Source organism: Cricetulus griseus, chromosome 2, assembly GCF_003668045.3.
Source record: "Cricetulus griseus strain 17A/GY chromosome 2, alternate assembly CriGri-PICRH-1.0, whole genome shotgun sequence".
Taxonomy (NCBI): domain Eukaryota; kingdom Metazoa; phylum Chordata; class Mammalia; order Rodentia; family Cricetidae; genus Cricetulus; species Cricetulus griseus.
In genome coordinates, this window is record NC_048595.1 from 93,831,548 (window position 1) to 93,858,827 (window position 27,280).

Genomic DNA, 27,280 nt, shown 5'->3' on the forward strand with positions numbered 1-27,280 from the left:
TTGTGAAATATTTCTCATTCCATTGGTCATGTTCAACTTTTAAAATCAGAGGCTTGACCAAAACACAATCTAATTCTTTCTAATTAGTCAATTCCTTGACCAAAACACACACACACACACACACACACACACACACACACACACACACACACTCCTTCTAGACACCTTATCCATTTAAGCATCTACTTGTGTTTATAGGTATTTCAGAGCCACACATAAATTATTAGAGCACAGTGATACTAGCAATTAGAGTATATTAGAAAGAACTCCAGCTTTTGCTTATTACTGTTATATTCCCATACAGATGCTCCAAGATTTGGATAGCTAGATTACTTGCCTCTAAGTATCTGATCACTATGGCTACCTACACAGTCTAATGAAATGGTAGACAGTTTTACTTTTAGTGTTGTCCTACTGTCAATCATTCTATAGTACTAGAGTCAGATTTGCTGATTTGAAAATACCCTTTCTTTCTTCCCTTGAAAGACTAAAATGCAAATGTCCATGTCATTATGACATAACCTCCTGCATTCTATTCTCCATATTTATTGAATGAATTTGGAGGACTAGATGAATGGAAAATTAACATGAGATTGGTGGCTTGAAGAAATTCTAGGCCAAGGTACTGAGGCAGATAGTAATACACATTAATGAATAGTCCAAGAGAGTTTTTATCTGTAATTCATGGTTTACTCAGTGTGACAACTTCAAGGCCTGACTCTAAAGTCAGGGAAGCAGCTGTAGGTAGATCACTGTAGAACTTTCCCTCAGACCACAACAAAGGAAAAGTGAACTGGGGGAGGGGGGTTGTTCTCTAGATCTATTAGTCTTCAACAAGAGAAATTCTGAGGACTGGCCAGGAGTTTTGGGGTGTCCATGTTAATGTCCTGGGCAGGTTTCAGTCAGCTTCTGCTGTATGAAGTTACCCCAATACTTACTACCAATAATGAATAATAGATCAGCGGGCTCATGCATATACCTGTAGCCAGGTTGGAAAAAGGGGGAAAGCAGCTAAGGGCTTTCTGATCAGTCATCCTCTGCTGGAACAACTAGGAAGGCTGTGGACTTCCTCCATATCTGCCACTGATCAACAGGTCAATGAGGACTTGCAAGGTATCTGAAGGAATTTGAGAATGACAATGTGCAGGGTCCTCAGAAGTTTAGGTTTGGAACCTCTCAACCTTCTTAGTACCCAAAACAAATAATGAGACCAGAGCCAATGGTGGTGGCTCTTGGCTGTGAATCCCAGTACTTGGGAGATGGAGGCAAAAGTATTACCATAGGTTCAAGACTAATTTGGACTATATAATGAATTCCAGGCCAGCCTGGGATACAGTGTGAGACCTTGCTTCAAACAATGTTATGAGCTAGACCCCATAAACCAAGGAAAGGGGTCATGAATTAAAAGGGAATGAAGGATTAAACCATTTTAGCAATCTACTTCCTGGCAAAGCAACACAGAATCATTCTACTAAGTCTTTGTGTTTTGTTTTCAACTATGTAACTACATCAAGAATTCATTTCCCCTCCCCTTGTCTTTCCAACTCCAGGGCCTCCTCCACTCCCACTCTCCCAGGCAATTAGGAGACCAGGAATAAAGCTGGTTCTGTTTTATGGGAACAAAACATAGGGGTTTCCTATGTTTTCCAGTTTCCACAGGGTAAACTGCAAAAGTGGTCATACTTTTCTTCCTCCTCCAGAGGAAAAGGAATCAGCAGTCACACCGCTTAGACTAAGCTGATCTCACAGGGATAGAAATGCTTCTTATTGCCTCCAACTGTCAAGGTGTATTTAGAAACTTACCCAGCTCCCTCCCATACCCATCGAGCAACCTACAGCTGTGTCTTCATGATGGTGGCATGTGGTATATGCAAGCATGAAGGAATTGTAAATCTATATCTAATCATCACCACCTCAGCAAGAATCAAGGGTGCTCTTATTTTTGTTGTTTTTAAGCATCAAACTTGACTTGTCATTATCAATCTGCAAAAATTGCTCCTGTAGAAAGAAACAAGAATATGCCTTTATTCACCCCCGAAGCCCAGTCTAACCCAGAAGGGATACAAGTCAGCCATAAAATAATGAACCAGGGCTTAGAGCACTATATCTGAACAAAGATTTCTCAGTCTTATTCATCTCTATAGCCATAGGATATCTCCAGGCAGCACTGCTTTCTGAGCACTGCTTATAGGTAAGGTATAAAAATGTACCTGCGTGTGGAAAGGATGGCTCCACAAGTAAGAGTGCTTGCTCTGCAAGCAAGAGGACCTAGTTGAGTCCCCATCACCCAACTTAAAGCTCAACATTATTAAATGTGCCTGCAACCCCAGCATTGGGGGATGGGGACAGACAGATCCTAAGAGCTTGCTGGCTGGCCAGCCTAGCCAAAATGGTAACTTTGTGGACCCTGTCTAAAGCAATAATGTGGTAGAGACACAAGATGTCTTGCTGTGACCTCAACATGTATTTATCCCGGCAATGAACCCCACCCCCCACCCACACACCTCTCTCTCTCTCTCTCTCTCTCTCTCTCTCTCTCTCTCTCTCTCTCTCTCTCTCTCTCTCTCTCTCCCTCCCTCCTTCCCTCCCTCCCTCCCTCCCTCCCTAACACATACACACACAGAGGTGTTTTAAATAATTCATAAGACAATGTACCATTTCCCACTTAACCAGAAGACATCCAACTTGTGTGTCACATCAGCATAAGGCTTGGTAAAACCTTCAATTCAGTCCATGGCTCCTATTTTCCCCATGGCACTCTAAGCAGTCCACTCATGGCTTGGCGACTTCAATTCTACAAACATAACGAGTTCTCTGTTGTTCACATAGCTGATGAAGAAGATGGGGTTGCAGGACAGAAGGGGACTCTGAATTGTCTATGTTTCCTAGATCCAACATGGGACCCCAGCAGCTCATGGTGTGGAATACTTCTAATCTGAGTCATGACAACCAACGAAAATACATCTTTAGTGACGAGGGAGGACAAAATCAGCTGGGTGCCCAGACCCACCAGGACATCCCTCTCCCTCCAAGAAGAAGAGAGCTCCCTGCCTCACTGACCACCAATGGGAAAGCAGACTCCCTCAATATAGCCCGGAACTCAGTAATGCAGGAACTCTCCGAGTTGGAGAAGCAGATCCAAGTGATCCGCCAAGAGTTGCAGTTGGCTGTAAGCAGGAAAACAGAGCTGGAGGAGTATCAAAGGACAAATCGGACTTGCGAATCCTAGGTAGTGCCATGACCCCCCTTTCTCAGCCCTTGGCATTCTGAAGCCTTGGAGGCACTTTGTAAAGCTCTTTTGTATTGACTGACACAGGTGTGGGTACTGGTAGTGAAGTGCGCTGTTATCAGCCTAACATGCAGCAGCTGCAGCAGCAGCAGCTCTTCCCACACATGCCCCCAGGTCCCCAGGGTATCAATCTTTTCCACAGCAGGAACCTAGAGTTAGTTAGGGGTAAAGTCTGCAAGGGGACCAGTGAGCAGCCAGGGAACTCTGGCTCCTGTCAACCTTTTCACCTGGTGCCACGATAATATTTCTGGTTTTTAGCCCTTTCTCTGCATTTCAACAAGAGATAAAAATCGTTGCTCACACCTGTCTTACTGGGTTGGTTTTTAATATTATTACAAAATAGAAATTATCCAGGTTTGCAGATTTGATACAACTCCCCAATCTACATTTGATCTTATAATCTGAATAACCAAGGTAAGAGCCAGGAAAACAGGGGCAGATCAAATACATAAAAAATGAAAATAAATAAATAAAGCTCAGAATTACCACGGGGAAGGATTGACTGGCTAAGTTAGCACCACACACTGGGGCAGCTAGCTCGGGGTCTCTGAGCCCATCCCAGCTAACATTTAGTACAAACATGTTGATGCACCACTATGAAAGGGAAAGGGAAGCAGGGAGTGATAGCTGAGGGCAGACAGATGGGGAATTAACAATGCACAGGTACATTTAAAAAAAAGTTCTGGGCCCGAAAGGCAATTTGGCTACAGGATGTATTGCACTATACTTCCACCACAGCGTGTGCCTTTTATAAAGGACAGAGAAACAGAACAAGGCCATGTCCTTAGCAGGAACCTGTGCTATCCCATAGTTAATGCCTTTAACAGGGTCTGGGAACTGACACTGTTAAGAAAAATGTTTTGCATACCATGTGAGGCTGTTTTCAGATCAGTGGTCACCTCTCTTAGCCTGAGGAACCCCAGAAGCAACCAGGGGGCTGTGAACACCACATATCAAATGGAGTCTGCCCTACTTTACCATCTCCCGTCCTTACACTTACTGGTCTCTGATGAACTATACTAGCTTCTAGTCTGATGATCCTCCTGGCTCCATATAATGTCCTCAGGGGTGGATGTGATTAAATAGCAGTCCCTCTGCTCAGGCATCACCTTCTAGTCATACTATTACTTGGTGGGCAGAAGGGAATGGACCATGAGATGTCTAGACTTCCTATAAGTTCCCAAAGGCCCTCATCCAGGTGCCAACTGCCAGGAGTTATGTTGGGAGGGCCTGGAGGTGGGCTCAGAAGCCTAATGCTAGCCAGCACCCCGGAACACACCACAGTCCTAAGGTTACTCTCAGAGAAGCACCACTCTGGAAGTTTGGCTACCTCCAGGCATGTGAGAAGAAGGAAGGAGTCTGTCGTCTTGTCTTCTTTTACTTTAGCACTCAACTACTGACTGGTTTCCACATCCCCACCTTAACACCAGGGTTCCATTTAGGAGTAGATTTCCCTGTTGATCAATGCTGACTCATGTTCTCCAGGCTCGCTTGTTCAGTTATTTTCATGTCTACAATGAATGCCCAACACTGCGCCACCAAGTGCTCAGCTCAGATCATTAAATGGGGCTTCTGTCATGAAACTCCCCCGACTTTGGGACACAATGTCTGCACTCCACCAAGAGTCGCAGAGACCCCTGGATAAAGATAGTACCCTAAGTTGTAATCAGAACACCTAGGAGTATAAGTAAGCTCAGGTATTCAAGAGGAGGCAAGGGGACTGTAAAAACAGACTTCAGTCTCACAAATTAAACATTACAATCAGGGGGAAAGCCCTGAAAACAAAAGGGGACAAAGTGCTTTGCAACACCCTCATACCCTCCCACACTCTCACCCCAGCAGGCCTCAGCTGCCTTTGAAAGGTTCCATACCTTAGCCATTCCCACCTATCTCTATCTAACAACACCCTGGAGACACTATTCCCAGAATTCCTGGATTCCTGCTCAGCCTGCAAGGCTGATGTATAATGTACCTCAAGTCACATGTCAGCCATGCTCCTGCGGTACATGGACATTTGTGCAACAACTCATATTCTGACTGCACTTGAGAGGCTGGCTATTTAAGGGAACAGAAGTGAATTCTTTTGTAAAGAATCCTTTTGTAATGCAACCAATTCTCCCTTACAGTATCTGTTTTGTAAGTTTGGATTTTTGTATATCTGCTTTATCTTAAGCTTCTCTACTGAGGCATTCTGAGTAGTGGTGATCACTTTGCAGAGCATCCTGCCTACCCACAGGGCAGAGAACCATTGCATGCTCTTAAGAGGAACTACTTGGCCAATACTGTGGCCAGGATGCAACAAGGAGCAACAAGAGTATAAAAAGGCTTACTGCTGTCAGCACTGCTTAAAATGCTTTCAATGTCCTGGGTGAAGAAAAAAAGTAATTGCTTGTGAAGCAGTTTTCATGATAAATAGCAAAATTTTTAATGGTAGTAATTGAAAAGTGTTTTGCAATTTGTGAAACAGTGCTGTGTTTTGTACAAAGATTTCATGAAAGGGAGAGTCCTTCCAAACTTTTGTTCTGCTCCACCTCAGTTCCCTCACCTATCCCTCAGGTTCACAGAAAGCTTCCAGGGGCACTGCTGTTGTAATGAACTAAGGGATGCTGCCTTGCCACCTGAACTCCCATTTTGTGGAATCAGGAAATCCTCTATTCCCATCCAGGCTCTGGTACTAGAAAACTTGGAAAAGATTGGCCAACTGTCCCACACACATTTCAAGGGGATATGGCCCATTCTCCAAGGAAGCCTGACATAGGAAACACACAAAGCATGGTTGGGTAAGCTGGTTTCTTCGACTACAGGTTCCACAATGTATTTGCCACAGAGGAAAAGAAGTATTCCTCTAACGATAAAAGCATATTAGAACAGCTGGCACAGCCAAGGAGGAAGCCACACAGACCTAAGAAAGTGGGGTCTGTACTAAACCAGGATTTCCTATTATACACACAATTTGCACAAACCCTGTTCAGGGATGGCTGCTTCCTTTATAGCTGAGAAATGGTATGTGGAGCCATGCAGACCAGAACTGAATCATCAAGGTAACTCCACAGTGTTGGATCTGCTAGAACCTTAGGGCATGGTTGAGCACCCCTTTGGGTGGATCAAGAAAGGAAAGGAAACTACTTTGGAGTCTCTTTTCCTCTCATCTTTGGAAAGGCAACCCTGCAAATCCACTGTCTTCAGCAGAATTGCTTTTCTAGTCATTAAAACCACTTCACCACCTGCTTTGTTTTGTTGTGCCTTTCTCCCCACCCCACTCTCCCATTTCTGCCAAACACATCCTATCTTGGAATTCCCTCACTCTCTTTCGTTTAGTTGCCAATCATTTTATGAAAATGAAGTACTTCTAAGTATTTCCTTAAGGTCTGTGAAGAGTATTTGCTCTGCGTCTTCATTTCAGTGTGTGTGCAACTGCTCCGCTCCAAGAACTGAAACGCTGTCTTGTGAGCATGATGTGAACAGGCTGTTTTGCTCCAGCCACTTTTCTTGTACAACCACGGGGATGGACTAGATGTCCTCGGGTCTTTTCCATCTTCGGTTTCTATGACTGTGGAATAAATGTTCAGATAGAAACTTCACTTTCAGATGTGTTGTTGGTATTCTTTGGGGATTCAAATATTGGCAAAACACCAGCCCTTCCTCATAAGAGATCCACTGATGCAAGACTTAAATGATTTAGACACGTTTCTTTGGTCTAGTCCATAGCAACACAAGATATGCTGAGAGAATGCAGTGCCTGGGCATTAGGAAGCAGAAATATCTTCATATGAGAAAGACATTTTAAGAAAAAAACACTCTCCACTGGTCTCTAAAAACTATCCTAATCATCTTCCTTTAGTAATTCAACAAGCATGTCCTAGACAGTTTCCATGTACACATCAATGGCTAAAACACAACAGTGGAAAGGGCAGGTATGGTCTTAGCCTTGGGGGACCTTCTCTCAACTTCATCTTTCTAGGACTTATAAACATACTATAATAGCCAACATTTATGGACATGGGCTCATTTAATCATGTGATTAGATTACAACCATCTGATCCTAAATACTTTTAGAGGTAGTCTAGAATAGTCAAATACTACTAGTTTACAGGTTGAAAAAACAAGTGATCAGCCCAAGGTCACACAGCTAGCAACAGTAGCAGAAATAAGTGTTCAAAAAGCACAACCATAATACAGTACTGTTAGCATTTTGGTCAGTGCCTGCCTCTCCCTCCTCCAATGCCCCTAATCTATCTTACTCTAACCCAAGCTTTGGCTTGACCACCAGCTCTATACACCAGAGGGAAGTTGAAATGACAACTGCACTTGCACTGGTTCAGCAGACTCAAGACTGTAGCTACCCAAGTCTCACAAAAACAGTACATCTGTATTTGTTCTGCTTTCTAAGTCCTGCCAAGCATTGGTACAAACAGCTTCCAATCACTCAACTCAGCAGCCCTACAGACATGAAAGCTTAGATACAAACAGCTTCCAATCACTCAGCAGCTCTACAGACATGCAAGCATTGGTATAAACAGCTTCCAGTCACTCAGCAGTTCTACAGACATGCAAGCATGGGTACAAACAGCTTCCAATCACTCAGCAGCCCTACAGATATGCAAGCATGGGTACAAACAGCTTCCAATCACTCAGCAGCCCTATAGACACACAGGCAGTTTCTGACAATACAAGCAATTTCAGCAGCTTGCAAACTTCCATTCATTAATCTTCTAGCCTGACATAGTCTCTACATCCATTCTTTTGAAATATAACCTAGTCAAATATCATAAAAGTAAGAGCTTATTGTAACCTAATAAAACTGCTACCTTCCCAAGATGTTTTGCATCATTCATTCATTTATTCTGGGAGTCCAGATATTGGATAAGCTGCTGAAGATAGCAAAGTAACAAGAGATTCTGAACTCAGGGACTCATAGGGTTCAGTCTAGTTGTGTATGAGATATACAATCTAGCAACACAATGTAGTATGTATTTTGATAAAGGAATGCACATCAGAGTCAGGGAGATGACTTAGTGGGTAAAGTACCTGCAGTGCATGCATGAGAATCTGAGTTCATATATCCCCAGAACCCATGTAAATGCAGGTATCTGTAATCCCAGTGCTCCTATGGCAAGATGGGAGACAGAAACAGGAAACTCTCTGGAAGTTAATATGCCCGCTAGCTTTGCAAACACATGGGAACACAAGAGACCTTTCTCAAACAAAGTGGAAAGCAAGAACTGGCACCTGGTGTCCTCTAATCTCCACATACATGCACTGTCAAACACACACATACACACATGTACTCATCATATACATATTTACACACAAAACTAATTTTTAAATGTAGGTCAAGTCCTACAGCAGCAAAGATGATACCTGCTACACATGCATGTCATAAATTAAACTTTCCATCATAAATATTTGAAATGTAAAGAATTTACTTCAATATTTAAAGAAAAGCACTTTATAAAGAAAGAAAAATAAGGCTTGAATTCACACACATGTACAATAAGAGAGACTCCTGAACAGCTGGCAGAAGCAACACAGCTGAATTATTCAGACAACTTACTGAGCACTACATGCCTCTGCTACATGTTGGGGATTAAGATGTTAAGACATTGCCCTTTCCAAATCCAAATCTCAGTAATTGTGAATCAGTTCACAAGACTTTAACAGCTAATGTCAGGAAGAGACCAAAGTTGAGCAGAAATCCTTGGAAGGTAAAGCTAAGCTTTATTTATCATGGGACAATTAGTATTCCAAACATTTAAGATCTAGTGTTTTTTTTTTGTTGTTGTTGTTGTTTTTTATTTTTTTTCCATGCCAAGGATTTCTCATTGTGTAAATCCAATCCAATATACACACAAGCCAACAATTTATTTGGTTCCCATTTACTTTACAAAAGTCAATGAAGATTTTAATGACAGTAACTAGCTGCCTTAGTTACTTTTCTATTGCTATGATAAAACTACATGATCAAGGCTACTTTCAAAAAGAAATGCATCTAATTTGGGGCTCACAGTTAAGAGGGTTAGAGTCTATTACTATCACAGCAAGGTGCATGGCAGCAAGCAAACATGGTACTGGGACAATAAATGAGAGTGCCCTTCTCAATCCACAAGCACAGTAGAGAGCTAACTAGAAATGGCATGGGCATTTGTAACTTCAAGGTTCACCCCAAGTAGCATTCCTCCCCCAGCAAGGCCACATACCTCCTAATCCTTCTCAAACAGTTCCACTGGGAACTCAAATATATGAGCCTATGAGAGTCATTCTCATTCACACCACTACACAAGTCCAAGTATTTCTTTCGACCCACTGAGACTTGGGTTATCAATCAACCGGTTATCCTCAGGAAAAACAAAAACTCCCCCACAAAAAAAAAATCTTGAAGAACAAAATGTAAAGGCATTCCAACTAATAAATCACCTCTAACAAGAATAAACATCACCATTCGAGTAGGTCTAGAGGACTAATAATTTATTGTCTTGGCACTTCAAATCATGTGTCACTCCAATGGTATACATGCTATTCTGTAAGTACAGCATTCCTATGCCCTTGGAGGACAAGGATAGCTAGTAATCTGAACAGAAAATAAAGAAAAAACGGAAGTCCCCAATAGAAATTCATGAAGAAAATAAGAGCTAGCAGAAACAGCTCATTAACTTTGAAAAGGATCCATGTGATTAAATAGAGATAAGTCATCATACTTAATCAGAGTATGCCTGATTTTGGTCAACGTCACTAAAATGTTTCTAATAGAAAGCGGGGGGGGGGGGGAGGAGTAAGAAAGGCAAGAGGAAGGAAAAGAGAATTCTCTACAATATCTAACTCTTTCTTTCTTTTTTTTTTTTTTTTTTTTTTTGATACAGGGTTTCTCTGTGTAGCTTTGGAGCCTATTCTGGCACTTGATCTGGAGACTAGGCTGGCCTCGAACTCACAGAGATCCACCTGCCTCTGCCTCCCGAGTGCTAGGATTAAAGGCGTGTGCCACCAACGCCCCGGCACTTTCTACTTTAAATTGGGGAACTTTGCCATAAAGAAATTACCTTGTAATGTTTCTATGGATCTAGAGCTGTTATTTCTAACTTTAGGGGAATGTCAAGTTTTGAAAATTCCTCTGAGGATCTGAAGAGCTGTTAAGTCATGTACTTAAAACCAAAACAAAATGTGACATGAAATTTCAGATGTATTCCAGAAACATATTTACAACCTCCCATACAAGGAAAGAAAGTTTGTTGGGAAAAAAAAAAAAAAATCACTACTTTTGAACATTTCCTAAAAATGACCTTGAGAACTCACCTTGTGTTGCCTGGACCTCAATTTCTCACTTAGGGGAGCTTCTTCTTAACCTAGCATTCTTGGGAATGAATGCTTCCCTCTATTTCACCCCACAGGCCAATGCTCTCCTGGTATCAAGCAACTGGATGTCTAAGCCACTTGATATGAATAGAAGCCACCCACTGCCCAAGCAGTCCAACTGGTTCCTCATTATGCTCAAGCTTGCCCTGTAATTACCAGCAGCAAGAGGAGCATGTCCTGGTGGTAAATGCAATGGTCACATCTAGGAGCAGGACCTAATCCCAATATGCTGTGTGTACATAAACACACATGTATATATGTTTGGCAGCAGAATCAACAGACCAATGGCCTCTCTTGAGAACCAAGTGAACCCCACACAACTACATTCCATTCTTTCGTCCCTATCATGTAAAGGTGGGATTCATCACAAGGCCCAATGATGACAGCCAGTGAAGAGACAGGGAACATGGCCTTGACCATTGGCTAGGCTAGGTACTGATCAGGAGGGATCAGACAGAGAAAACTACTCTGTTAAGTTTCTAAAAAATTCAAATTTTGCCGTGTTGGTGGCGCACGCCTTTAATCCCAGTACACCAGAGGCAGAGGCAGGCGGATCTCTGTGAGTTCGAGGCCAGCCTGGTCTCCAGAGCGAGTGTCAGGATAGGCTCCAAAGCTACACAGAGAAACCCTGTCTCGAAAAAACAAAAAAAAAAAAGAACAAAACAAAACAAAACAAAAACCTCAAAGTTCTCACCCCAAGGCCCACCAGTCACTAAGGTAACTACCTCTTACCTCCACAGTGAGATGGAAGAGACCTAAGCAGCCTCTCCTGTTGGGGGACATTCAATCACACTGTGAACCCCAAGTTAGCATTTGCACTAATTAAATAAAATTAAGCATGGGTCAGAAGGCTAAATTAGCAACTGGTTGACAGAAAGTAATCAGAGAGCATCTGGAAGAGATATTTGCACTGGAGGTAGTAGGGAGGAGTTTTGAGTGGTACATCTTTTGTTTTTTGCTGAGTGGGAAGGATGGGCCCTTTCAGGAAATGCCAAAAAGGAGAGGTTAGCTAGTTGCTACTCAGCCCCTCTGAGCTGGCAAGTTTTACCCCAGATTTTGAACCTCGAGTCTTATTTATAAATAGAACAATAGTGATTTAGCTAAAGCTATCTTTAGTGGCAATGACAGATCAGGTGCCTGTGGGAACAGAACTCCTGTCAGACTGTGACCTGAGTGGCCACGCCACTGTAGAGTCACAGTTGCTGGCTCAAATAGCAGATTAAGGCACAGCCATTGAGCTGAAGATAAAACAATACTCTCCCTTTAGGCAGTCAGTATGGACTCAAAACAACTGGGAAGGGAGAATTAATAGCTCTCCCAATTAATAATAAAAAAGAAAAGGAAATACTGGCAACACAGCCAGTCCATTTTAATTCTATTCAAAAGAATCATTTCACTGGGGCATGGTGGCACAGATCCCCAATCTTAGCTCCAGCAAGACTGAGTAAAGGGAATTGTCATGATTCAAGGCCAGCGTCGGTTACACAGCAAGAGACACTATCTTAAAAAAATCAGTTTTGGAATAGCAGGCATAATAAAATCAACCATTTGTAACAACAACAACAAAAACCACAAACACAAAAACAAACTGAATCCTGCTTTACTTGAAGTATGTGGCATATTTTCAAATCCCACAGAAACATTACTAAGAATCTTCTGGAAAACAGGGACCATGCAATTCCTCTCAAGAGGGTAAGAGTAATTCATAGCTGACAATAGCTTCCTGGGTCACATTCCCAGACTACCCAGATCTCTTCAATCTCATTCCAGACACTTAAATTCTAATTCTGACTTCAGTAAAAAAAATAAAACATAGTGGTTATGCTGTTTGAAATTATTCTGGCCTTAAGAAACTAAAAGGCTACTAAGTATCTGAATATTTAAAACATAAATAACATTAGCAAGAAATCCAAGTGCCCCTAAAAGTCGCTTAGATAGAAGTAAGAAATGGACTGAATTATCCTGGATACAATTTCATTAAGGCTTCAAATCTTACAGGAGAGACTATCACAATTATACCATTTTATAACCTAAGGAAAGGTTTACTTCCCAAATCAAGAAGTTTGGGCCCACAGAAAGCTTATTTCTTAAAAGTTCTCTCCTCTAGAATAGCTTATGTTTGCTCCACCTGTATTCCCCTCTCAATGTCAAAACTATCAGTCTGACTTCTCTAGAAGGCTAGATCCAAGAGGAAAATGCTGAAAAATCTGAAAGCAATACACAAACAAAGCTGGTAGGGAAGACAAACAGTAGTAACTTGTAGTTCATTCTAAAACTCAGGACTTGAGGTCTTTTTTACTAATGTTCTCTAGCTACAGGAGAGGGGAGCCTGGACAAAGTCTGGGGAACAAAGGAGTTGGCCAACTGTCAAGGAGAGAAGAGGTAGAGGCCTGGTGATTAATGAGTAAGTGCTTGCCTAGCCAGCTCCTCTTTCTTGACTGTGATCAGCCAATGTAGATGCGATGGAAATCATTGGCACCAAAAGCAGCATTACACTTGGGACACTTGCGCTGGCGAGTGTCATAGCGAGTCTTCACACACTCAAAGCAGAAAACATGGAAACACTTGGTAAGCACTGCATCCTTTTTACGCATGTTACAGCAGGGGCAGGTCAGGCGAGCCTAAAAATGAGAAAATAAGAGTCTGAATAACCACAGAGCTTACAACCCAAAGGGCTATGATATATAAGTAAATAAAAGAAGCCACTGAGCTCTAGGAAAAGAGCACTGTTTTCCCTAAAAAATAAACCATTCTCCACTTGCCTTCATGTGAAGGTCAGTGTCTATTCTCAGGGCTCCAGTAGACTCCCTTTGCGTTTGTGTAAAGTCAGGGTCTACTGTCACAGTGCATTAGTAGACAGTAGATGATTACAGGCCCTGACAAACACAAAGATACCACTGAGTCACTTTTTCTAACCTTGTAGTCCTTTATCTCCTCCATCAGAATCTCATCACACTTGGGCACATTGTCTGGCTTCTTGGTGGTCTCCAGCTTCCTTCGAAGCCTAGAGATGTCCTCCTGCAACAAGACAGTAAACACAATAGATACATTTCTCACCTGCCATTTTTGACAGAAATAATTCCTCCAACTTGACCTTTCTGTTGTTGAAACAAAGAACTTTCTGTCCTTTCATGTCCAATTATCTTTGGAATGTAGGAACTTGCAAAGGCCTGTTTACAAGACACTTGACTCAGAACAGGCAACCCTAATCCTATCTGTTGCAGAGGTTCTTTCCTGCTAGCCCACCACCCTTTAGCCCCAAATAAACACATTATTAACCTATTTCTATCAATCTATGTACTACCATGAAGCTGTGGGTTACCCAGTAATACCCCAGCATGTTGTTACTCCTTCGGCAGCAATGCGACACCTTCTGCCTACCTTTCTCAGAATTCTCATCTCCTAGTCCTGCCTATCTTCGTGCCTTATTGGCCAACAGTGTTTTATTCATCAACCAATAAGAGAAACATGTATACAGAAGGACATCACCTATCATCGATCCCCAATGTAGAGCTGCACTAGTGAGAGCACTTTCAGTCAGGTAAAAACACAACCCAAACTCAAGAGAGCAGGCTGCCTTTTTGTGGTAACTAACTATTTTATGGTGAGGGTAGACCTGGATTAAATAATTTACAGACCTATGGAAACAGGACAGAAGCCATCATAAGAAATAGCTGTCATGAGAAAAATGAGAAAAACAGCAATGTGATTTTAACCTTCTACTGAAGTTGTATTACTACTTAACAATTTACCACTTTACAGATTTTGTAGCCATTTGTTTCACAACTAGAGAGCATGGCATGAAGTAGACAATGCCAGTCCCTTTCCACAAGACCCTTCAGTCTAGCAGTTCATGGTGTACAACACTTACCACAATCCTCAAAAAGCACTGAAAATGTAAAAATAATCAAAGACAACTGGTCTTGCCTGTGCTCGTTTGAAATTGAACAAGTCCTTTTCTTTGGTGACACTGTTCTCCACGATTTCATCCTGAAAGTCATGGAGCTTCTTCTGAGCCAGTTCCAGCTGTGCTTTGAGGTCATCTGCAAGCTGGGCTGCCTCCATTGCCTATGTAGAATGCAGAAACATCCTCTTATCATCCCTTCTTCTAGGGAGGGGAATGACATCCAGAATGAACTAAACACTCCAGGCAGGTTCTGCTTTAATGCCTCTGGAGTCCACCCATCACGGCAGGTTACAGAGGCCAGCATACCTTACGCTTATTCATCTCCAAGGCCTGAGTCCTAAGGCCCAGCTCCTTCTCCCCTGTGCCAATGTTACTCTGAAGCAGGTGTTCCTTCTCTTCCAGTTTTCTTACTACCTGTAGCTGGGCATCCACCTATGCAGGAGAAAACTCAGATTTTAATGTAAACAGGTAGGAAAATAAAATTGTTTATATTCTATTTACCCATATATCCTCAAAAATTACAACAGTCAAAAATGTCAAGCTACTGTTGACTTTTCCCATGAACTTTTCAAAATATATCCAAGATTATGATTACTGAAGGCTTCGATTTTTCACATAAAATAATTCATGAATATTCAGGGTTTGGGAACCTAAATTGCAAAGAGTAGAAAATTATATTTACAGATATTCATCTTCTGTAGCTCTACTCCTCAAAACATGGCCACTCCAACCAGAACATAAACAGTTGACTCAAATCAAATTTAACTCCATTTCTTTCAGAACAGCTAGAAGTTCTGAAGTAGGCTTTTTCTTGAAATCAATCCACAAAGCAGAATTAAACAATCCCAACAGGTTTAAAGTAAAATCATACATCCACTTCTGGCCTCTCACTCAGAAACTCTCACCCCAAAAACCAGAAGCAACCAAGTCAGAAACAAACACCATGTAAGACTCTAACACACACTTTAGCTTGCAGCATTTCTATCACACACACACAAAAAGAAACCACGTTGATCAGCTTTCATGCAGACAGATCCCTACCTACTTCAACAGAAAGGAGAACTCCACTCATCCCAATTACCTGAGTCTTCAGTGTCAAAACCTGATCAGCCAGCTCCTCCTTTTCCTCCTTAAGCAACTTATGGATCTGATTGGACTTGATTCGCTCTGACATTAGCTTGAAATTTGCGTCATCCTTCTCCCGCAACTGCTGCATCAAACGGATGTTTTGCTCCTGCATGTCCTCAAAGGCCTGTCCTGTGACATCCATCTCAGAGAGGAGAGCTTCTTCCTCCTAAAATGAGATCAATTAGAAAATTTGCCAATGCCAAAGATGAGCAGAGAAAAACAGAACTTCCCTCTGTTCGCCTGCATTAATCATAAAGTATAAAAACTTGCATTTTCTAATCACTATTCCCTTCGCTCCCAGTCAACAGAGAAAGGAGAGATCCTCAGTAAACAATGTCTGAAACAACAGCTAGTCCACTGAAGGTAAAAATAAATTCTCTGCCATCAGATACACAAAACAATATAAGGGAGGGATGACAGACATGAACTTCAATATAGCAACAAAGAAAATGATAAAAATTAACAACAGAGACGAGTAGGATTAAAGTCAAACTTCACTGGCAGTAACTTATCTTTCAGATTTCTACTTAAAATGTTGATAAAGTAGTGCCCACCTGCTTGGCCATGGCCAGCTTCTTCTGTAGGTATTCAATCTGCTCCTCTACTGCACGGATCTTCCTCAAGGCATCCTCATCAGCCATTTTCTTGTTCTCTTTCTTCTCCTTATCCTCCAGATCCTTGAGTCTTTGCCTGAGATCTTCCAACTGCAGGAGGAAAAGATCATGTAAAAAACTAAGAGAAGCCATCAAACACTTCCAAATATCAACATTATGCACACATGGAAGGCCCACATAACCACACACTAAAGAACTATGGAACAGGATAAATGATAAACTGAGAATGACTCAATGTAGCACACTACTCAACATTGTTCCTACATTTCCTGTATCTATAGGCAGAAGTACTGCCTATTACACATAGTTTTCTTAGCAAGTATTCACACGGTCTTCTCCTTAGGCCTCAAGTTTTCAAGAATAAAAACATTTCTCTTGGGATGGAGATGGAAGTACAAGTCTTTAATCCCAGCACTTGGGAGGAAGAGTCAGGTGGATCCCTGAGAGTTTGCGGCCAGCCTGGCTTATATCACAAGTTCTAGGATAGCCAGGACTACATAAAGACCCTGTCTCAAAAAGCCAAAAACAAACAAACAAAAACCATTTCTCTCAGGGCTGATGGGATGGCTGAGTAGTTAAGAAAACTGACTGATCCTCTTGAGGATCCAGATTTAATTCCCGGAAACGATCTTTAACTCCAGCTCTAGGTGCCCTCTTCTGGCCAGGCACACATGTGATGCACAGACATATAGGAAAGAAAAATACCCTAACACACAAAGTAATTAAAATAAAAAAATTCCTCTCAAATGCAACCAGAAAAAGAGAACTACTATAGTAATAAGAAAGATAAATTGGTAATAATTTCTCAGGACCAATTAAGGAATGAAAAATTTTAAAAGCCTACTCCAAGTTCTTATAATTTTGACATATTTTATTATCTTGCAGAGAATTTTAAAAGCCTGATTTTAGACAGTCTTTTTATTGTTGTTGTTTTTTTTGGGGTTTTTTTTGTTTTGTTTTTTTTTTTTCATTTTTTAGACAGGGTTTCTCTGTGTGCCCCTAGCTGTCCTGGAACTCACTCTATAAACCAGGCTGGCCTTGAACTAAGAGGTCAGCTTGCTTCGCCTTTTTGAGTGCTGATTAAAGGTGTGTACCACCATATCCACAGACAGTCTTTGAAAAGGTGGACAAAGTTGCTACGTTGAACACTAGCATTAAAGATGAAAGTACAAAGACAACTCCACATATGAAGATTGTCACCAGAATGACAGATGACAGAAAGCTCAGTTACCTCAGCCTTTGACTTCTTCTCGGCTGCCATTAGCTGTACTTTGTCTCTCTGCTCCTTGGGGGCAGATCGATACATATCTAGCAGCAGTTTCATCTCCTTCTGGCTCTCTTGTGCTTTCCTATGACAAGGTGGTAGAGGGAAAGGAACAACAGTGAGAAAACAAAAGACATCAGAGCAAGAGCACTGGGGATGGAACGTAACATTTTATAACAGTTTTCTACTCTAAGTCATCGGGAAAGCCACATTTTCATAGGTTACTAATAGACTTCTGGAATGTACTTGGAGAGCACAGAAATCCATACATATGAATCATCTCTCTGTTCAATTCTGCAACATAAAGTTATAAACTATGTAACTGTGGCACTTGTGACTTAGGCACATTTAAGTGGTGCCACTCAGAAACTGAGAGTTTGTAGACAGATCTGGGATCTATTTAGTCAAATCATTCGAATGATTTTTTTAAAAAATAGGGGGAAATGAGTTTACTTTAAAAAAAATCAAAAAGGACAAAATTTTGAAAGTTTAAAATAAACTGCTAATCCTAGGATTGGCAAATAGCAGTTGTAAGTTGTAACACTTCATCTCTTACTAAATTCCTAAGCTGAACTACAGTGAGCTCAAGTACTTTAAGCACACCAAACCCTTAAATTCAAAGTGTAAAGCATGAAAAATAGAGTCAGAAAAGCCAGTCCAACCAGACATTATTGTTTACGCAGGAGAACACAGGTAATGTTGCACTGAGTAAAACTACCCTCCTGTCTTAAGCACTTAGGGAAGCGCTTAAGGAATTCTTAGTTTGGGCTGCATACCTCCAAACCAGTCAACTACAATTAACTAGAGATGTAGAATAATTTAAAATACAAGTAATGCCAACAAATTACCCAACTCTAAAAGCAATTGTCAATTTCCAGTATTCTCTGGTGTGCTACTTCAATGTGGTATCTGTTCTCTTTATATGAACTCATGAGAAGTAAATGTTTCAACCAAGAACAGACTGGTTCCTAACTACTCAGCAACACTATACAATAGCCAGGTAGGCCATCTGGCTACATATCCAATTGAAAGTTGAAACCATGTTAATTGTACATTAAGTACATCTAAAATACTACATAATGGTTGCATAAGCCATACTATAAAACAAACATTTCATTCTTAGGTTCAGGCTCTGAATCACTATAAACACAGCTTACTTGAGCTCAATCTTCAGCTGTTTGATAACTTCTGCTTCCTTTTTCCTTCCATCATCATGCTTCCCTTTCTCCTTATCCTTAGCAGAATCTCTCTCTTTTTCTGACTCTTTCAGTTTCTGTTTCTCTCGTTCTCTCTCCTTTTCCTTTTCTCGTTCTCGTTCTCGCTCTCTTTCTTTCTCCCTCCTTTCTCGTTCTCTCTCTTCTTCATCCCGTTTGGACTTAACTTCACTGGCATCCTCCTGAGATGCCTTCGATGCTGAAGAATGAGTGGATAGATCCTCAGAATCTTGTTTTAGTTCTGTGGGTTCATCCTTGGGGTCCTCAGTACTAGACTGAGACTGCAGGAGGGCACTGCCACTGCGCAGACGAGTCTAGGAGACAAAGCAAGGAAAGACACACATCACCTCTGTGGAGCATACTGCTTCCCTCGCTCATAATGCCCTTACCATCACCATGGCAAACTATGCTTTTTGGGATGTTCCAGAATACCTTGTTCAGGTCGGACTGTGCCTCTCTCAGTTTCCGTTTATACCTCAGGACCTCCCCCTTCAGCTGGTGGTTGTGATTCTGGAGGCTGCTAATGAGATGGCGCATCTCCCGGTTTATGGGACCTGAAAAACAGCAGCAGCAATATGAAGAGCCTTGAAAAGGGCAAAGGCTCAAGGAGAGAAAGCTCAGAGCAAACCAGGAACTTCTGAATAGTAAGAACAGGTAACAAAAGAAATGCTCTTTTTCAGAAGGTGAAAATGAAATTGCCTGAGTGAATTAAAACCAACACCCAGGCTTTGGGTCAAAATGAATTACAGGATTTAATTCTAGGTACTTCACATATCCCAAGTTTAAGTTAGAATTAACAAATGCCCAAATATCTCGTTTTATTTCAAAGAAAGAATTTACAACAGACAGAACACAGGGTAGAGAAAGAGTGATTTGACCTGCTTGTTCATTGGCAGCAAGTGTTTGCTCAAACTCTATCCTCAGCATTTCATACTCCTTGCGGACCTGGGCCAAGGTGTCTTCCAGCTGGATCACTTCAGTTCTCAGCTTCTTATGTAGACTAACCTCATCTCGCTGCAGATAAAGAACCAATAAAACATTCAATAACTTTATTCTGTCTCTTAAATTCAACCTGTAACTACCTAAAATGATTGGAAAAAAAAAAGAACTGCTAAGGAAAGAATGCTCACAGATGTGATTTAGAAACATGACTTTAGAACCTGACAGAACACTCAAGAAATAAAGGAAATGGCATCTAGTTCTGAGATTATAATTCAGTTGGAGAACAAACCATACACTACCATTCAATTTTTTTAACCAACATACATGAAAATTCCAACTACTTTAATTAAACACTACCATAAGGACTACAGAAGACACAAAAGTAAACATAAAAATCAAAGTTCTAACTTCAAACTAATTTACCTAACGTGCATTAAATGCCACAAAGTCACAATGTTCTCCCCATATCTATGAGCTATAGCCACAAATTCATGAAGGCTGGTCACTACCAACAAACTTTTGATCTTTATCATCCATTTCCTCGTCAGAAAGACTTCACGGACAAATCAGATGCTCTGTCTCCTCCATCACCACAACTTTAGATAAATACCACTGAATCATGCTGCTACCTAATGAGTTCCATTCTCCCAATGGCCTGTAAGATCCATGAGAGCAGGAATTCTGTTGTCTTATATACCCACCGGATGAATGGGATATTAACTATACCTGGGAGTAACACCACAACATTTATTTGGCATAGAATCACATAGAGAAGACAAAGCAGGAAAGGGAATGGCTGGCTCAGTGGTAGAGTGCTGGGTCCCATACCCACTACAGTAACAAAGAAAAGCTCACTGTTACCTCAATGAGCTCAACCTGGCGCTGATGAGTTCCCCGGGTGCCATGAAGCAGAGTCCGAGCCTCATCCAAATGGGCTTTCAACTGTAGACTTTCATTGTATAGGACAGAGAACTGTGACTGCATGCAGCGATATTCTGGAGTTTCCTTAACCACTTCCTCCACTGCACTCCGCAATTCCACCTTAGAAAGGTCCAAGGAAAATGCATGTCAAAATCAGAGTAAAGCAAGCATCTTCCCCAAGTCACAAAGGGAAAAATACCTTAAACTCACTAATTTCCCCATACACTTGAAACCATTACTCAGAAAATTAGGAAGTCTATACTACCACTCTTGAGTAAAACTCAGTCCCTGCATAAACTAGGTCACCCAGGTCTATTCTGATATGTGTTTCACATTGTTTCAACCCCAATCCAAAGAAACTAGAAAAGTTGCTGGAAGAGTTGCATGAAATTGACCTGACCAACACAATCATTCTATAACACAACTGAAGACCCCAGTCACTAGCTGTTCTTTATTAAATGTCACAGAGAAAATATTTCTGACTGCAAGTAAAAACAGTCATGTATTTTGTAAGCAATAATTTCCTTTAATTTCCAAAAAAATTCAAGGAAGTTTTCACTTTCAGTTCAAATATCTTTATTATCTATTAACTTAGAAATAAACTATAAATGATAAACTATGGATAAAAGAAGGATAAGGAAAACTTCCAGAAGAATCTTCTTTGTTCCCTTAAGACTCTGCAAGGGAAAATTCTAATAGGCAGGAATGAACACCAATGGATCACTAACCCTGCATCTATAGGAATCTTTGGAGCCAAATCCATGACCCATCTCTAGCAACAAATACCATGTTTTTGGGGCAACACTCCCCAACAGCATGCACATTTTCCTGCCATTTATCTTACAAACACTCATTCTTAACCTACTCACCCTGATAACTCTACTGCTCATTTTTTTCAACAAATTCTAAGTCAGAGGACCTTGACTTAGTCTTTGAATCTTTACTGGTTACTCTAAGTCTGTCTCAGAACAAAACTTGTACAGACAATAAGTACAAAAGCAGTGAGTACACAGCACATCAACAAGAGCTGCATTTCTCCCTGGTTTTACTATGAATAATTAAAACCACAGAGTTAGGGTATACTACATGGTGGTCTTTTATAGAAGTTCTGTATAAAATAACTACCATTAATAAGCCAGTTACCATGTTAGCTCTTTATATACTCAAAACATTCAAGATCTGCTTTCCAAGTATATTGTAAAACACAATACAGAATTATCAAATTCCAGTCGCCATACTATATATGAGGCCTCCAGTGTTTACCCAAGATGCAACTGAAACTTTGGACCAATTAATCAGTACCTCTCCAGTGTCCTCTCCCATTATCACATTCTATTCTCTGCTTCTTAAGAGATCCACTTTCTTGGCATCCATACTTCAAGTAATATTTGTCCACCTGTGTCTGCCTTATTTCACTTAGCATAATGTCCCCCAAGTTTATCAATGCTACCACAAATTAAATTTCCTTTTTCAAGGATGAAAAACATTCCATTGTACATCTAAACATTTTCTTTGTTAACTCATCTTTGGTTAAATGTACTATTTTTAATGCTACTATAAAATGAGATCATTTCCATAAAGTATATTGTTGGTGATTTTACAATCTGCAACTTAACTGAACTCATTTCTAGTTCTCGAGGTCCTCTACAGTCCCTGTATGTGAGATCATCACACCTGCAGAGACAGCTTTGCTTCTTCCTCTCCAACCTTTCCAGTCTGGAGCCCTTTTCTCATTCCTATCCTTTTTTTTTTGTGGTTGAATTTTTGTATGATACTGACCAGAAAGATAAGAGTGGATATCCTAACCATTGCCACTCTTCACAGGGCATGAAAGCAGTGAGAGGGTCACAAATGGCCTTTGCTTTGTTACATTTGTTATATTTCACTACACCTAATTTGTTGAGCTGTATCATAGAAGAGGCTGGATTTTGTCCATATTTTACTTGTCCCTCATAAAGTATGCAAGTTCACATGCTGATGAACAAAACACTTGTTTTCTCTTGCTCTTCAGACTTGTGCCTCCTACCTTCAACTTTTCATTCTGTGTAGTGACCTCATCGAAGTCTTGACGAAGTTTCTCTAGCTCACAATGGCGGTTCTGAGCCAACTCTTTGTTCTCCTCAAGCTCTGCATTCATTTCCTCAAACTGGTAAGGATCAGGAAAACAGCAGATGAGAATGAAGAAAAAGGACTCCTCAATATCCCAACTCATGCTTCCCATGTTCACTGTTCCCCTCTTGCAAATGCCACTGTGTTGCCTGGGAACCAATCCTAGTTCCTAGGCACAAGGCTTGTTCCCAATGAAACACCACATCCCTGGCAGGGCAGACTTTACCTTCCGGGCATTGATGGTGATTGTACCTCCATAGAGACTACTCCCTGCTCCATATACCTTATAGCCTTTTGAATTCACCTACAGAGGAGAGAGAGACTGGAAGATTTCAGTTGCATGAGAAAGATGAGTCCTCAAAAAGAATCTTGTGTTTGCAGTGGATGCTAGTTACTACAGACATACAACTGGTCCAAGTACAGAGAACAAGTGACAATTAAGTGCTCAACCAAAAATAGGACAACACACACACACACACACACACACACACACACACACACAGCAACAGCTTAGGGAAGATTGTTAATGGCTACATGGTGGGGAGGACTACTGTACTGTGAAACAGTGTTTCCTGGACAAGACAGTGTTGTCCTCATGAACTCACAGCAGCTACAGCTGCCTGCACAAGATGAAACTAATCAACATACTATTAGGAAGGGTAAAGTGTTTGCCTTACCCTTAGCTGAAGACCTACTGGCAGTTGATGGCTGCTAAAGGAAGGCAAGCAATTTTTCTTTGGGGTTGGGCCCCACCCATGAGCATATAGCAGTCCTAATAGGACTCAATGGGTTATTAAAAAAAAAAAAAAAAGGTGTTTGGAGTAGAGCATATGGAGAGGAGTTCTAGAAGAACTGTATGGAGGATGGACAGGATAAAAACACATTGTAAACATGTATGAATGTCTCAAAGAAAAAGGAAAGACTATTTTCTTGGGGGGGAAAAAGCCAGAGGGTAGAAAGATAATGGCTGAACTGTTAAAAACACTTGCTGCTCTTGTAGAGGAGCCCAGCTGGGAAACTCAGTGCATCCACTCTTGGAGACTCAACCCTATGCAACACAAGCTACAGCAGACCCAATGCCCTCTTCTGGCCTCTAGAGTCAGTGGCACACATATGGCATATATTCCCTTCTCTCTCACACACACATGCACACACATAAATAAAAAATACATTTATAAATAATTGTAAAAGCCTTTATAAAATAGCACTGACCCGTTCTAGGACTTCAGCCAAATGTCGGTTGAGCCGCTGTTCTCTCTTTCGAATTTTGTCAATATCCCACTGCAGGTCATCAATCATGGACTCCAAGACAGACACCCGTGACTCGGCTGTCTCTACTTTACCCTGCAGCTTACAGAACTACATCCCAAGGACAGGCATTCAGAAACAACAAAAAAAGATCAAGTCAAAAAAGCTCCAAATTAGCCGGGCAGTGGTAGTATATACCTTTAGTCCCAGCACTTGGAAGGAAGAAGCAGGTGGATCTCTGTGAGTTCAAGACCAGCCTGGGCTACAGAGCAAGTTCCAGGACAGCCTCCAAAGCTACACAGAGAAACTCTGTCTCTGGAGGAAAAAAAGTTCCAAATTCCACAAAACTAGCCTTTGCTCATATACAGTTACAGAAAAGAATTATTCAGCACCCAAGTATAAAAAATAAACTCATAAGAGTTGAACAGTTTTTAGACTTTTACAATCATGAAAACAAGCAATTATAAGAACTTTCACATGAGGGCAAGACCACTTAAAATTCAATAATCTCTCTACCCATGAAAAGCATCATTTCCCTACACAGACCACAAATTAATCAGAAAATGAAGATTAAAAAAAAAAAATCTGGTATCAAATATTTTAGAAAACATGAATTCAAACCAGTAACATCTCTTACTACCAACTTTTTCATTTCTCTCTCTACATATCCCGAAATGATAATCGTCATAGAAAAAAATGGAAACTTTGTGAGTGTGAGCATGTGTGGTGTGTATGTACGCATGCGTGCATGTCCAGGTATACATGTGCCACAACTTGTTAAATGGAGATGAACAACCACATAATTCCTTGCCTTCCATCTTGTTTGAGACAGGATTTCTTGTCATATGTCACTTGCAGGTATCTCCAGTCTCCACCTCCCATCTCACTGGAGTATTAGAATTAGGGATCCACATTACTGCATTCAGCTTTAAGTAGATTCTGGGGAATCTCAACTTTGCATGACAAGTGCTGAATCCACTGAGCCATCTTCCCAGACCAATTCTCCTAAGGAGCTATAAACCAGCTAGTGATACTTAGCATCTTAATTACAAAACTGCTCCACATTCCCATTACTTTCTATATACCTTTAGGTTATTTTTGTCTGAAAGTTCTCCTATTAAGAGAGGGATCTGTTCCTCCCCTGGATCCTGAACAACTTTAGTGGCCAGCAAAAATAATACTGTGTAACTCTGAGGCTACACCAGGGAGATCACACAGGGTCGATTTTGTTTCTTGGAACACTCAAGGTAGGAGGTCAGCTGCCATTTAAGAACCCTGCAGGTCCTCCAGCTGGCAACTAAGGTACACTCCCAGCTGACAGGCAACATCAAGAACCAGCAATGAGAGCTGGTTCTACACGGGAACCTAGCGAGCAAGAGAAAGCTGCCCTTGTTTACTATTGCTGAAATTTAGGAAATGCCTCAAAAGGAAACCTTTCCATCTTGTTAATACCTAGTTACTGCCCTAAAACATGACACTCCCGTTTATTTGTAAATGCTGCTAAACTGTAATCACTTTGAAGATTCATGAGCATCCAAGTTTTATTAACTCCACAAATAATGCTCACATAGCCAGCCAAGTGAAGAACATGACACTAGAGCTCAGGACACAAGCAGGGAACAATGGCTCTGAGATTAAACAGATTCATTGGCAAATCACATTTTCTAATCACCTGCTCTCTGATTGCTCACTAATTTTTCAATTATTTCCTCACCAGTTATCTTCATAAAGTGCTTAAATGTTGGGTACCAAGCGAAGAGCAACTATTTAGCATGAAAGTTTGGTAGCTGAACCAAGGTAGGTCAAATTTCAACACACAATCATTTGAGTAACAAAATAATTAGAAGCATGAGAAGAATCACCCATGCTTTCTCATAAGCATTTTATGTAGATAAATGTCCAAATCCTACCATGGGTTAGTCATGGAACAATTTGTGGCCTGGTCTGGAGTGAAAACTCACATCCCCACATTCCTGTGGCATCACCAATGCAGAAGAGTTCCCTTACCCCACTCTCTGCTGAACTTTCACCTGGCTTGCCTCAGTGCCATCATTCTCAGTCTTTTATATTTAGAGCAGTGAATTATTTAGGGATTTACAATTTTTGTTATGTTGTGACATTTTTTCCCAATGATGAAGATCCGGAACTATCTATTACACAGAGACCTGAGAAATTATTCAATTATTTTCTTCCTTTAACTTTTTCACAGACTTTGATCTCTCGGAGTTGACTGCTATTGTCTCATACTCTCTTCAATATCAAAGTATACCCTCTAGAATGAAGTGACCTCTCAAAGTTCTCCTAATTCTGACTTGATGTCAGCCAGAGCTACTAAGAAAGACTGTCACTCCTTTCTGGTCAAGTACCTCCTGAGACATGGTGTGATGCTTCTCCTGAAGGAGGTCTGTCAACTCCTGCAGCCTCACATTCTCTTGTGCAAGGAAGGAGTTCAGCTCCTGCACCGCTTCCTCCACTATCAGGTTATCTGAGAAAGAAGGACTGCACTTTAGTTTAGCATTGATAGTCTAAGCTTTAAAACTGTCTACTGCATGCAAGCACTGACCTGCCAGCTCACCTCACTGTCCCCAGAATGACAGAAAGTAACTGAGGGTTTTTTAGCTCACAGATAATAAATTCGTTATGTACACGAGTCAACCTGGACCATCACCTACCCTCACCTCTTTCTGTTAAGACAAATGCCTTCAGCAAATACGTGAAGGACATAATTTTATTCAGACACAATTTCTATCACCAAGAACAGACACATTACAACTTAGAATAGACACGATTTCTAAGCAGTGTCAAAATTAAAGCAACACAATTTTATTCTTTCTTTAAGGCAATCACAAATTCCTACTAGCAGCTAATACCAACATGAAGCATCTATTGGGATGAGGAGACAGGAAGCAGAATTTTTAATCTTCAAATAATAACATAAAATCATGAGGAACAACTAAAACAGAGCAGTCACTTACCACAATGTTATGTTAACTGTAACACTGAAGCTTGAAATAAAAACTATACAGAATATTTACAAATGCACAAGCTACACCTTTAGAGTTTATTATGCTGAATGCATGTGTTAAAAATTAGTCACAACTATTTAGTTCAATCTAAAATCCTACAAATGAAACCAATTATTCTCGGAATACAATGTACACATTATTTACAAATATACAATGCTGCTTGGAAAATAAATGTTCCAGAGACTGATATTGGGGTTCAAACCTCAAGCTGAAAATCAGAAAAGCAAAGTAGCTGGCTACTAGCTCTTACCACTACCTCAGGTTGAATGGG

The 27,280-nt window shown here is 40.9% G+C and overlaps 2 protein-coding genes across 5 annotated transcripts in view; one reads left to right on the forward strand and one right to left on the reverse strand.

Moving 5' to 3' along the window:
• The window catches only part of Grin3a (glutamate ionotropic receptor NMDA type subunit 3A), a 183,752-nt gene extending 180,457 nt beyond the window's left edge, over positions 1–3,295 (forward strand). Inside the window, exon 9 of the mRNA XM_027403096.2 lies at positions 2,890–3,295. Within this exon, the coding sequence (XP_027258897.1) occupies positions 2,890–3,229 (340 nt within the window). The 3' untranslated portion in view covers positions 3,230–3,295. The remainder of the gene's footprint in view (positions 1–2,889) is intronic.
• The window catches only part of Rnf20 (ring finger protein 20), a 44,910-nt gene that overhangs the window by 11,918 nt on the left and 5,712 nt on the right, over positions 1–27,280 (reverse strand). For 2 of the 4 annotated variants that reach the window (XM_027403093.2, XM_027403090.2), the window contains exons 7-21: positions 26,350–26,468; positions 23,948–24,094; positions 22,962–23,039; positions 22,653–22,772; positions 20,567–20,746; positions 19,642–19,777; positions 19,196–19,317; positions 18,707–19,077; positions 17,517–17,634; positions 16,226–16,375; positions 15,625–15,837; positions 14,850–14,975; positions 14,564–14,704; positions 13,553–13,654; positions 12,219–13,257 (exon numbers count right to left, since the gene is read on the reverse strand). In XM_027403093.2, the coding sequence (XP_027258894.1) occupies positions 13,081–13,257; positions 13,553–13,654; positions 14,564–14,704; positions 14,850–14,975; positions 15,625–15,837; positions 16,226–16,375; positions 17,517–17,634; positions 18,707–19,077; positions 19,196–19,317; positions 19,642–19,777; positions 20,567–20,746; positions 22,653–22,772; positions 22,962–23,039; positions 23,948–24,094; positions 26,350–26,468 (2,300 nt within the window). In that variant the 3' untranslated portion in view covers positions 12,219–13,080. Of the gene's footprint in view, positions 1–5,738; positions 6,840–12,218; positions 13,258–13,552; positions 13,655–14,563; positions 14,705–14,849; positions 14,976–15,624; positions 15,838–16,225; positions 16,376–17,516; positions 17,635–18,706; positions 19,078–19,195; positions 19,318–19,641; positions 19,778–20,566; positions 20,747–22,652; positions 22,773–22,961; positions 23,040–23,947; positions 24,095–26,349; positions 26,469–27,280 lie in introns of those variants that run through there. The other 2 variants (XM_027403092.2, XM_027403091.2) reach the window with 2 other exon arrangements.